At 43.6% G+C, this 13,593-nt stretch overlaps 1 protein-coding gene across 4 annotated transcripts in view; it reads right to left on the bottom strand.

Annotated features, from left to right (window-relative positions):
* The window catches only part of LOC138748758 (pleckstrin homology domain-containing family G member 4B), a 224,311-nt gene extending 219,204 nt beyond the window's left edge, over window positions 1–5,107 (bottom strand). For all 4 annotated transcript variants that reach the window (XM_069909453.1, XM_069909469.1, XM_069909479.1 and 1 more), the window contains exon 1: window positions 4,784–5,107. In XM_069909453.1, the coding sequence (XP_069765554.1) occupies window positions 4,784–4,840 (57 nt within the window). In that variant the 5' untranslated portion in view covers window positions 4,841–5,107. The remainder of the gene's footprint in view (window positions 1–4,783) is intronic.
* Between the last annotated feature and the right edge of the window lie 8,486 nt (window positions 5,108–13,593).

The raw sequence follows: 13,593 nt of genomic DNA, 5'->3' as shown, positions 1-13,593 counted from the left end.
GTGTTGTGATGAATGACTACTTCCTCACTAAAAACCATCAAACGGACAAATACATAGATAATGCAAAAAGCTAACACCACAACCCGCCCCCACAATATCGCACTCAGCAGTGGACTCATCCATTGAATAGTGCACTGCACATTGTACAAATCAGGGTTTAATTCAAAAAATGATGCACATTATAAACAAAGTGGCAAATGACTGAGCAACGTAAACATTAGTCCCTTCTGTATTTACGTCCGACCCACACATCATTCAAGCGTTGGGAGGAAGGAGATGCAAGGTGGGGGGGACTCGGGAAACGACCCTGCCATCTCACTCCTCTCCATGTGGAATTATACAGCACTTTGCCGGCAGGGGGTTTGAACATGGCATAGGGGGATTCCGTAGTCCTGCAGGTACAGTTGCTGAGGGTGGGGGGGGGGGGGGGGGGCAGGCATTCTCAAATCGAGTGACCGTGTTCTGGAAAATGGTGGACTGCCTGTCCATTGCAGCACTGAGTTCCCGCGGCGCAGATGACAACCCAATCACCTCCTGCTTGTTAACTTGGCATGCTGCGTCCTCCTCCTCCCTCAGATGGGCAAGCATTGCTCTAACTTGATTCAGCTGCATCTCAGCTCGCAGGCGATCCTTCTCTCCATCCTTCTTGTCCAGCGACGTCATCTTGTTCTCCAACTCCTTTGAAAGAACTGAGCCTTTGCCAACCTTTTGACGCTTGTGTCTCGGATGGGGTACTGTGAGTCATATCAGGAAAAGGGGGATCAATAGTGGAATTACATGCTTTTCGACATGTGAAAGCTCGATGATACCATACCTGTCTCCTTGGGTGACAGTCCCACCTTGCCCCTTTCACGGACAGTGATTTCTGTGACCACATTGTTACTTTCGGAGACGTCCATATCTGCACCAGTAGATTCACCTGCAGTGACCTGCCCCTCCTTGGTCGACATGTCTCCCCCATCAGTATTGCTGGTTGCTGCCTGAGATGACTCGGGGATGGGCACTGGGGAAATCAGGGCTCTCCAATGCAGTAATCATGCTCAAGGGTGTTGCTGAGCAGCGAGTTCCTCCAGATGTTGTGGCATTGATCAAAGTACTGCCAGTCTAAATGTCCGCTGCCACACCTCCTGTTGAGATCTAGCACAGTGTGGAACTTCTTCCTCAGGCTCTTAAGCTTGGTGACTACCTAGCCTTTACTGCGGCTGTGACCACATGCTGAAAGCACACTGGCCAGTCGTTTAAAGGTAGGGCCATTCCTCACAGTCCCTGTGAGCTCCCTTTCCTGGGCTTCCTGAGACATGAGGTTGAGAAGCAGTCTAATCTCAGCATCTCCCAATTAGAATACATTATTTGCTACTCTAAGACCTCAAAACTATTCCTAAATGGGAATGTACCTGCAATGCCTCCCTGCCGTGTACACCGTCGGTGTTTTTAAATTCCCACTTTTGCGTCTCAGGCTGACGTCATCAGTGCGATGTCATCCAGCCCACACCTAACCAGCTGTTCATTCAGGTCAGTTAGCAAAGCACAGTGCTCCACCGATAAAGGGTTGGAATTGGCGCCTTGGAGCTGCCCACGGGGCATTCAGAGAGTTACGTATTTAAACACAAGAGAGAATAACCTGCGCCTTCACAGACGAGTGTCTGGTCTACCTGAAAGTGCCTATTGATAATGGGTGTGAAATGAATTGGCAGGTACACTAAAAGTCCAAAAATCCAGATGCCAGAAATCCAGACACCCGAGAATCCAGATTCTCAAACCCTTTAAATTTAGTGGGCTTTGAGTGTGTGCTTCCATGCCTAAGTGCCACAGATGCACAATGGCAAAAAGCAACCATGCTTAATACAGGTAATTTTATCACAAAGAAACTCCTTTCATATAATGTGCTTTTCTTTTACAATGTTGATTTTTAAACAACTTCACCACTTTTGTAGTGAAAAAAATCTGTTGTTGTGTTGACTTTATTTTCTTTAAAACTGTTTGTTTTGATTAATGAAGCATGCTGTTTTGCTAATAAATAAACCATCAAAATTTACCTGTTCATCTCTTCTTTATTCCTCCTTAAATATGAACTTTAAAAGTACTGCCCAAGAATCCAAAAAAATTGAAAATTTGGACCAAACCAGTCTTCGAGCAGTCCAGATTTTTGGACTTTTACTGTATTGGCAGCAAAGATGTGCAGAATTAAGTTTGGTCCAAAAATAAAATTCCCACATAAAACCACAAAAATATGCAAAATAAATGTTAAAAAAGGACAAGCAGCCTTCTTCAAGCTCTACAGGGATAGCACTTTTTCGCCAAACTGAGTTGGATTTCTGAAAATTAGTGAAACAGAGGTGAGGTTCGGAACTATCCATGGCTTAATTCGTGATAACGCTAATGAAATTATTGTCATATGCATGTACATTTGCGCCAAAAATCTTACTTGCTGCAGCTGAACAGATATTTTGGGAAAAAAATTGTACACAAACAAATGAATAATCAAAAGTAAGTAATTCTTAGCTGAATAAAAAGAGACAATAGATACAAAAAAAGTGAATATTCACAGATATCCTGCTGCAAAAATGGTTGCCAGTGAATTTGGATATTGAGTTGGAGTTAGACTTGGCTACACATTTGTGAGTGAAAAAGGAGCAGAGTAGGGGACTACGCACGCAGCCTTGGGTTGCACTGTTCTCTTGATTTAGGGACTGAATGATTGCTGCTTTACATTGTGTCAAATTTCAGGAACTATCTGGCCTTGTGTTCCTATGTAATAGTCTAGACAGGGGAAAAAAATACCCCCCCCCCCCCCCAATTCCGCTTCAATGCTTATGCAACACTCTGCTTTGAGGGCATTTTCCTTACACATTCACTTGCACATATATCAATTAGAGGCGGCATGGTTGGTGTAGTGGTTAGCACAACACCTTTAGAGCGGGATCAGGACCTAGTTTGAATATGCTATATCTATTCCTAAGACTATAAGTAATCTTCTCAAAGGGAATACAACTTTGCACGTCCATGTTCCAACAATCAATGTGAAGTAGGGAATTGGATTTCCATGTTACCACTGTACATTTCTGGCTATTGACAACGCAATTTGAATAAATTTAGATTTACTTTTATAACAGCTCAGAAGAAACAATTCCAGATGTAAAAGGATGTTCACCCCCACAATTTATGTCAACATTTCCCCCATTTCTATACAAGAGTCTTAATTTCATGCATAACCAGGTGGGCAAACTCCATTCTCCTGTGTGGACCATCCAACTGGCATCTCCTGCAATTTACATCTAGTTTTGACTGCTACATAATCCAATGTTGGATTGGAACAACCATGAAAAGCTAGGTCTATGCTATAAAATCAATGCAATGCACTGGAAACATGACTACTCCAAGTACCATACATGAACAAGGTATCACCTACTACCTTTTATGAACTGAACTTTTCCACTGTTTTCTGACTTTGTGACTTTACCCATTAAACACGTGGTTATATTTCTTTTCGATCCCAGACCAGAAAAGGCATCATCTTAAAACTCCCATATTTGTTTTCATGTTCTTCCATTGCCTTGTCCCTCCTGTGTCTGAAAGCTCTTCCAGCCACTTGCCAATGCTCTCATCCAGCCATTCACAACGGGGGTCACAAGGCATCCCTGGAGGCCACGGCACATTTAATGGAGGGGGGGGGGGTTGGACTGAAATCATAAAAAAAACTTTTTGTTTTTTTATGAAGTTGGTAGGAGGGAAGTGTTGAAGAAGCCAACTAAACTTGACTGCTTCACAGGGAAGAGAGCCCATAAACTTTGCGCAAAGTCCTATGGGAGCCATACTCCAAAAAAAACAGGTTGAGAACAACTGCTAAACAGACAACTTCTGCATTCGGACTTCCTTCGCTCAGCATTGGCAACCTGGCCTTCGTTGACCTGGACCCTTCGTTCTGGAATCCCCAGATCATTCTTTGTTTTGCTTTGAAGGCATTTCTTAAAACTTGCTTAATTGAATGAGCTTATGGCTCATTTTGAAGCTTATAGCTCATGATGTGGCTCGGTAACACCTTGAGTTTGACAACTCTCCACTGAGATAGCATGGACCATTTCAGTCACTGTTGTTACAGAAACAGCAAGGGCGTCAGATGCTAAGACATGAAAAGGCCACCAGCAAAGTAGTGACAGGGCAGGTCAGATTGCAGAGGCTGTACAGTGAAAAGACAAATCTGCAAAGCCAACATATTTTTGTCTGAATTAGTTCCCACTTTATTGCTGCTCTATTCTGGCTGATGTTTGCACTCTGGTCAGTTTTACTTTCAAATTGATTCGCGTGGAGGAGTGAGCCCCGAGTGCTCTGGGAATTCTTTCAGGGTCACAATTCATTAGGGGAAAACCAACTCATGGCCCAAATACTTTAAACTGCCCATTTACTCACTGGCGGGGGGGGTTCCCCCCAGAATGACATAGTTTTGAAACTTTTTTTTCCCCCTTGCAACTCCATAAAGTGTTTCAATAGGATCAACATTAGGATCGGCGACTCCACTCAGGATCCGCAGTTTCCAGGCTGAGTCGGTACAAGTGTGAGCCGAGCAAGACGAGTCAGGAGGTCAATGAATGGGATGTGCAGCTTCGTTCCCTTTGCTCAAAGCTGTTGCCCCGTCTTCAAGAGCAGCACTGTGCCTTGTCAGAAAGCAGTAAATACCCCGAGCAACACGACCAACTTGATCTCCTGCAGTGGAGATGGCTTAATAAGGACAACAAGCTCATGCAGTTTTACTCTCTAGGTTCCTTACCCTTTTTTATTCGCTTACCTTAATGCTGAGATGGTTATCGGTTCTCGTCCTTGACGCTGACGAGCTGTGAGTCATGTTAAACAGGTTCAGCACCTAATGACAAACAACATAAAATCCGCAACATGTTCCTCCTCTCCAGTGCCCTTCTCATTTCTACTTGCCAAATTATCCTCTCATTTGTCTATTTCCGAAGCAATGTTCACCCATTCTCAACCTGTTCGCCCATCAAAGCAAACACCCACGACTTTTGCTTGACACACACAGCAACTTCTGCTCAAGGTCTGCTGTTAAACTATGCTGCGAGAAACTCGAAGACCGAGGGTTTGCTGCACCAACCCCAGCACTCCTGGGTTCCTTATTATGCATAATGATGTAACTTCCTCCCCTAGTCTCCAAGTCCTTTCTGCACTTCATGTCACTCGTCCAGCAGGAAGCTCAATCTCATCCCAGCCACACAATAGCCGACTTCAGCCAAAGAAGAAATGTTTGCAGGGAAACTTGGCTGCATTCCATGTTACACTTTACAAAAAAAACCCAAGATGTTCAGTAACTTGCATGTCCAGCAACCTTTAATGCTGTGAACCCCACACACACACACACAAGGGTCTTCACAGGATTTTGTTTCACATCAGTGGAAATCAAAGGGCATGTGGTGGTACACCACCGGCCTACTGCGGGGGCCAACCTCTGTACCTGCAGGAGTGTAAGGGGACAGGACAACACCTGGCCGGCTTTCAATCAGTCGTCCTGAATGTATCAAGCCCCACTTGGTTGGGTGTCAATCACCCTCCAGGGCATAAGCCTCACAAGACCTCACTCAGGGTTGCTGCAGCTACAACCAGCCTGGCTCTGTGGAAGTCTTTGTGGGTTAAAGCCTGTTGTACAGTCTTTACCTTGTGTGTGTCTGATTTTGTCTACAGCACACCACAGGGCATAAAAATGCTAAAGGGAGAATGATCAAAATTGATCGCAAAGAGGAGGTTGAAGCAGCTGTTTCAGAGTTGCAAAATTTTGGGATGAAATTCCAAAGCTTAGGGCTAGAAAGTTGAAAGTGCAGCCACCAATGTGAAGCAATGGATATGAAGAGGGCTGCTGGGGTCAAGAACTGGAGAGCATCGACTGCAGATGATAGGGGAAAGGAAAGGCCATGCAGGGAGGGAGCCAAATATTAAAATGAGAACTTATTTTCATTGCGGCAATCTTTAATAAAGGGCCCAACCGAGATCAGAAAGTACCTGGCAAAGAGCAAATAGGCATGATAGACTCAGTTCATAAAGAGGTAAAGGACACACATGAGAAGAATGGTATTATCAAGAGACAACAGATGCTGGAAAGGGAGCAACAAGTAGGTTGTTGGAAGAACTCAGCAGCTTGGCCAGCATTTGTGGAGGGAAACTGAGAATGAATGTTTCAGGAGAAGAGCTCACATCAAGGTTGAACGTGCAGAGGGAAGAGAGCCAGTATAACTTTAAAATCTTGCCGCCGCAGGGTCTGTGCCCACGAAGGCGTTGCAGTTGCTGGGGAAGCAGAGGACTAGAGCAGGGCATCAAAAGGAGAAGCAGAGGAGATGACCCATGGGACGGTGACCACGGTGGCAGACCAGTGAGGTCTGGTCAAGGCTGAAGAACACATAGGCAGTGAGCTGTTGGTGACTTGAGGCGAAGAACCACGCAGGCTGCGGGCTGCAGGTATCTGCAGTCAAGGGGTTCGCACCAATCCGCAGACTGCTGGAGATTGGCTTGAAACTAGCTAAAGGAGACCGAGATTCGAGAGAGTTCTGAGGGCACTGTGGGCTTCCTGATCGTGTCAGAGGTTTGGATCTAGAGCTCAGGTTGGATTGAAGGCTGTGAGGCTGCGGAGGCTGCAGGAGGATTGGAGGCGAATCCATGGACACTCAGAGACTTGGTGGGGCTTGCTTTAGCTTCTCTTTGACTGAAAGGGATGCCGGGCAATTTGTTCTGATGTCAAATCTGTCAGGTGGGGAGGGAAAAGGAGAATGAGTGAAGTTGGGACAGAGGCAAGTGAGTGATTGTTGGCAAACAAAAAGAGAGAAAAAAGGGTCAGAGAGGGGAAGTGAAGGTGGAAACAAGGAGGCAGACGCAGGAGAGCATGATGTAAGAACACAAAGCTCACCAGTGCTGGAATCTGATAAACAAGGAAGGTGACAATGAGAACCATGTGTGGAGAGATGAAGGCTAGAGGAGGATTATTATGGAGATACAGAAATGCAGAATTGAGATCACAGATCAGCTCGGATTTAATTAAATAATAGAGCAGGCTCTATGAGCCATGTAATTTACTCATGTTCCCAATTCATTTGTGTGTATTGGCTCAAAAACGTGTTTAATATGAAATCATAACTTCATTCATCCTAATAATGGAATTGCACCAAATCAGTAGCCAAATGTTGGGACTGATAAGCCTGCTTCGTAATAAAGAAGCCTTCATGGAAGGTAGGGAGTCTTTACTCCTCTCCAGCACTTCCCCATGTTTTGATTCCAATGATGGAGATGACATGGCCTAATTTATAGTTTGAGATGAAAAGAGGAACACTTCCCTCAGAAACCAAAACAAATTAGTTGCAAAATGTGAACAGACAATCTGACATGTTAAAACAATGAAACCTTGGATGAACGTTGGTTCACGTAGTCCAAACCAATGTGGCTTCAGGTTTAATTCCCACAATTTATTGGCACACTTTATCATAGTTTGGTCTTCCGATTAAACCAGCAACAATTCAATCAGCTCTGGTGGAGAGATTAAGATGCACACAAAACAGGCCAGCCAGATGGATGTAACATTGTACCAGTGATCTATACTGTTGAAGCCAGAAATCTGATTCCCAATCTATAACTGAGATCACAATTACTCCCATGCCATTCCATCCTCAGCCATCATTTCAGTCTTTGTCCAACCACCATTATATCCCTGTTCAACACATCAACCTCACTAGTACTCCCACAACTCCTATCTCACTGCACCCATAATCTTCAAAAGTTTATTCTTAAATACACCAAAGTGCTGGAGAAAAACAGCAGGCCCCACAGTGTCCATAGGAAACAAAGATAGATGACCTATATTATACAGTGCCCTCCATAATGTTTGGGACAAAAACACTTCTTTTTACTTTATTTGCTCCTGTGCTCCACAGTTTTACATTTAAAATCAAACAATTCACATGTAATTAAAGTGCACATTTCAGATTTAAGGTTATTGGTATACATTTTGGTTTGACCATGTAGAAATTATGGCACTTTTTAATCATAGTCCCTTCATTTCAGCGCACCATAATGTTTGGGGCATTTGGCTTCACAGGTGCTTGTGAGTACTCGGGTATGTTTAGTTGCTTCATGGGTGCAGGTATAAGAGAGCGAGTGTTACTTCTAAGCTTTTGATCACCTTTGGAGTCTGTAGTTGCTATTTTTCAACATGACGACCAGAGTTGTGCCAATGAAAGTCAAAGAAGCCATTATGAGGCTGAAAAATAAGAATAAAACAGTAAGAGACATTGGCCAAACCTTAGAATTACTAAAATCAACGGTTTGGAACATCATTAAAAAAAAAAGAGCGTACTGGTGAGTTCAGTAATCGCAAAGAGACTGGTATTCCAAGGAAGATCTGCACAACTGATGACAGAAGAATTCTCATCATAATGAAGAAAAATCCCCAGATGTATGTCCAACAGATCAGAAACACTCTTTGGGAGACAGCTGTGGATGTGTCAATGACTACCGTCATCAGAAGATTTCATGATCAGAAATATGGAGGTTACACTTCAAGATGTAAACCATTAGTTAGCCATAGAAAGGATAGTCAGATTACAGTTTGCCAAGAAGCATTTAAAAGAATCTGCAGAATTCTGGAAAAATTACTTGTGGACAGATGAGACCAAGATTAACCTGTATCAGAGTGATGGCAAGAGCAAAGAGTGGAGGTGTAAAGAACTGCCTAAATCCAAGGCTCACCATGTTTACTTGTGTGGTCTCAGTATTTCTATTCATGGTCTTCTGCAGTCAGAGGTCATTGACACACAGGGGAAAATAAAGGAAAAAAGTGCATTATCTCAAACATTATGGAGGGCACTGTATATCCTGAAATGTTGGTTACATGCCATTGCCTGCTGTGGATGCTATGAGACCTGCTGAGTTTCTCCAGCACTTTTGTATATATGATCACAGCATTTACAGACTTTCTCATTTTACAAAGCTTTATTCTTGCTTTGCAGCTCCTTATTGTCAGGATCTCTCACAGCCCCGCCAACCAACAACTGTGTGCAATCTAATCTTCAATGGATGAGTCACCCTGGTTATTCCAATTTCGAAAATGTATACTCTGTGGATTGTCACCTTGTCATGGTGGAGAAGCTAATATGGACAGTGAGATCCCGAGAGTGATGTCGTCTGGAGCTATGCTCCTGGAACGTCACCCATGGCGCTAAGGCTGAGGGTCAGGTCCCTGACATACCCAACCAAGTCCTCAATGGTGGAACAGGCGGACAAAGTTATTGTGAACTCAACGACTGTGAAGGCTGCAACAAATCCATCAGCTCCAATCATCATCCATGCCATTTGAACTCGTTGGTTGGTTTGTGAAGTACTGTGTGCTTCTTGGAGTGCAACATTAAGTACACGTTAAACAAATACCAACAGGCATCTTCGCTCTGTGGATCAGCGGAACAAAGGCCATCATCCTCGACCTCGAGGGACAGCCACGACAGCTTTCCATTTAGCCCTGCAGAAATCCCAGGAAATGTCAGCTCTGCCAACCTATGGATCTCTTTTCTCTCAGTTTCCCCTTGGGAAGGCCCTTGGGGCTATGCTATTACAAGTTAGCATCATGAAGAGGCTAAGGTTTTCATGAGTGTCAACTTTTAGCCTTTGTTAATCAAGTGCCTTGGAGGAATTAGGGTTAAGGGGTGTAAACTGCAGGAGGAATGGAGAAAGCAAAAGAAAAAGGAATAGAACCAAACAATTCTGAGGTGAACAGGTGCCTGCCTGGACTTGGATTATTAGATAGATTTTTTAAAAACAGGAAAGTGGGTGAAATATTTGCATAAAAGCAACATCACTTTAATAAAAATACAATGATTTTATTGTGTGTCACATCTAATCTCAATCAGTTTTTGCAATTTACTCCAAGCATTCAATATACTTTACAATCAAAGCAAAACAGACTCTGCCAATGCATGCCATGAAACATGGTGAACTCCTCCGTTCAAATCCTGCCATAGTGTACATCAGTGGAATCTTTCATTAGCCTGTTTGTTAACAAGTCAGTCTGCAAATGTTAATCTTTCATTTCCCACACACTGTTCAAAAGAACCCTGCCCCCTGAAAAGAAAAACCACAAGGTTAAGTCACATCATTTCAAGTCGCATACAACCAATTGGCCAAGACTGTGAAATATTTAATTGAAGCAAAGATAACCAAAGGCTAGGGCTGTTTTACAGCTTTGAGTGCAGATGTGCTTTCTGCTTGAATTTTGGATAATGGGTTTTACTGTACAAGGAATTAAGAAAGATGGGGGGTTGAGCACTAGGGAATTTTGAGGCAAATGTTAGAGTAGGTTATTAGATCAGCGCAACACTGTGGGCAAAGGACCTGTACTGTGCTGGAGATTTCCATGTTCTAGAGCCTCTGAAATACCTGCTTTCTTCCACAAAGTGGCTTCCTCTCCACCACTATTAACTCAGCCCTCACCAGCATCTCCTCCATTCCCTGCTCATCTGCCCAGCCTCCCCTGACCCCAGAAACAATAAACACAGAATCCCCTTTTCCCTCACATCCAACACATTATCCACCGGAATTTCTGGCACTTAATACAGGATCCTACCTCTCAGCTTTCCATAGGGACCGCTCTCTCTGCGACTCCCTTGTGCACTCTTCCCTCCCCACCCATCCCATCCCCCAAACCGGCACCTTCCACTGTGGTTGTAGGAGTTGTAATACCTGCACCCACACCTCCTCCCTCACCACAGTCCGAGGACCCAATCAGACCTTTCAGGTGAAGTAAAACTTCACCTGTACCTCCAAAGAACTCATTTACTGCATCCAGTGCACCCTCTGTGGCCTTCTCTACATTGGAGAGACCGGTCGTAGATTAGGAGATCGCTTCACCCAGCACCTCCTCTCCATTCACAACAAAAGCGACCACCCCATAACTAACCATTTCAATTCTGAGTCACACTCTCAAGTTCACATGTCTATCCATGGCCTTTCACACTTCCCCACTCTGACCATCCACAGATTGGAGGAACAACATCTCATTTTTCATCTGGGTGCTCTCCAATCCCAGGGCATGAACAATGAGTTCACTGCATTCCCCCCACTTCCCCCCCACCCCTCCTTAACTAGTCATTCCAGTTCCTACTTTCTTTCTCTCTCCACCTAGCTTGGACTCCTCCCCAACCCCAACTCCCATCCTGCTGTCCTTCCCTTCCCCCCTTTTGTTCGAACATCCCTCATATTCCCCCACAACTTTGATGAAGGGCTCAAGCCTGAAATGTTGGTGATGTATCTTCATGTTTGCTACATAAAGGCACTGTTGGACCTGCTGAGTTTCTCCAGCATATGTATGTTTTTTTTCACTTACCCATGGTGTCAACAGAATCCTGTATTTTTACCTCCATGTTCTATAAAATCAGGCCCAACATCTGCAATTCAGCTGCTGGACATGAGCATTTCCTTCTGGGATACAAGCAGTAGCAGGCTTCCTGACTGAAACCATTCCATTAAGTTAATTGTCTCTGACCAGCAAATTAATTGCATAATAACAATGAAATGTTAATATACTGATATTTTTAATCCAGAAAAATGATTAAAGCTGGCAATTTAAAATTTAGCTTGACAGCTAAATCTAGATTAATTATTACTGGAGGTCAGGAGTCCATGAGATTGTCAAAAATTCCATCTGGTTCACTTAATTTCTTCACTGAAAGATAATCGACACTTCATCAAGTCAGGGCCACTTGTCTGCCCTAGACTCAGAACAATGTGGTTCCACTGAATTGCTCTCAGATGTGGCTTATTAAGCCAAAATGAAATTTTAAGAAATAATAATTAAAATAATAATCAAAGCTACTCCTAATTCAGTTAGCCATGCAAATTTGTTCCTAAATATCAGATACTCAGAATCAGAATTTACTGCAATGAACATGTCACAAAAGTCATTGTTTTGCAGCAGTGGAAATATTGCTATAAATTTCACTTCAAAAATGTGTAGTGCAAGAAAATAGGAGAAAGTGAGATAGTGCCCATTCGGAAATCTGATGGCAGAGGGAAATAAGCTGTCCTTGTGCTGTATGGTGCATGTGTTAAGGCTCCTGTATGCTTTTCCTGATGGTAGCAGAGTGAAGAGGACATGGCCTGAGTGGTGGGGATCCTTGGGGATAGAGGCTGCTTTCTTAAGACACCACCTCTTGTAAGTGTCCTCGATGAAGTGAAGACTGATTCCTGTGATGTCGCAGACCAAGTTAACAACTGTGGAGTTTTTTTTTCCCATCCTGTGCATTGGCACCTCCAGCCACACAGTGATGCAATCAGACAGAATTCTCTCCATGGTACACTTGTAGAAATTTTCGACAGTCTTTGGTGACATACCAAATCTGCACAAAATTCTCATGGAATATAGGCACAGACAAGCCTTCTTCATGATTACCTTGAAATTGAGGTCCGAGGACAGATTGTCAGAGATGGTGACACCCACCAAGTTCTTGACCTTCTCTACTGCTGACCCCTCGATGAGGACTGGTTTATATTTTCTTGCTTTCCTCCTGAAGTTTACAATCACTTCCTTGGTTTTGATAACATTGAGGGCAAGATTATTGTTGAGACACCAGAAAACAAGTTGATCTTTCTTCCTCTTGTTCGCTTCCTCATTGCCACCTGTGATTCTGCCGATGATCGTGGTGTCATTGGCAAATTTGTAGATGGCTTTTGAATTGTGCCTATAGGCACACAGTCATGGACCTAGAGTGAGCAGAAACTGTGGCAAAAAGGGAAAACTGACCCATAAACAAGTCAGGGAATAATCTGATGTGGTCATGCCCAAATATGTGCACCTACCAACCAATGTTTTGGATTCCTTTGCTATCCCAGAGTACACCATGCGCTAAGGCACTAAGCAACAAATAAAGGAAAAGGAATCTCAGGTGATTATCACCTGCTCAGCTGTTGTTGGAGGCAGAGGCTGATCATCTCAATCCAGGATGCAACTGTAAGAGTTCCTCAGAACAGTATCCGAGACCCAATACCTATTTTTACTTCAAAGAAGAACTTCCTTCCATTATAACATCACAAGCAAAGACATTTGCCAGTAATTGCACAGTTTTGCACCATTCCAACTCCTACTGCCATTTTAATTCTCCATTGCAATCCTCCTCCGACACATCTGGCTGTGATCTGCGCACTGTGCACATAGATAACACCTTTGTCCAATCCATCCCTTCCTCCATCTTCACTACAGTTTGAGACAACCTTTCAACAAAGGTCCTTCAACATTGAACAATTATTGTTTTTCTTTCCACAGATACTGCTTGACCACCTGAATGTTTCCAGCTTTTTCTATTTTTATTTCCTCAGGTAGTGAACCAGACCTTGCCTGAATCCAATGATATCTGAACAAGATTTCAGCACTTTCTTAATGCATGTAATATTTCCACCAGAGACGCCTCAAGCCATGGCCACCTCCACTTATGAAAGAATCAAACTGCTTCTTCATTCAATTCCCCGCAACTATTATTATCAAACTGCCCGCCATCCAATACTTGGGGTAATCACTGACAAATAATAAATTTAGGTGGATGGGCACACAATGATATGGCTGCAAGA

This window comes from Narcine bancroftii, chromosome 1 (genome assembly GCF_036971445.1).
Source record: "Narcine bancroftii isolate sNarBan1 chromosome 1, sNarBan1.hap1, whole genome shotgun sequence".
NCBI classification, from domain to species: domain Eukaryota; kingdom Metazoa; phylum Chordata; class Chondrichthyes; order Torpediniformes; family Narcinidae; genus Narcine; species Narcine bancroftii.
Note: the sequence above shows the minus strand (reverse complement) of the source record. Positions and strands in the feature narration are given on the sequence as shown.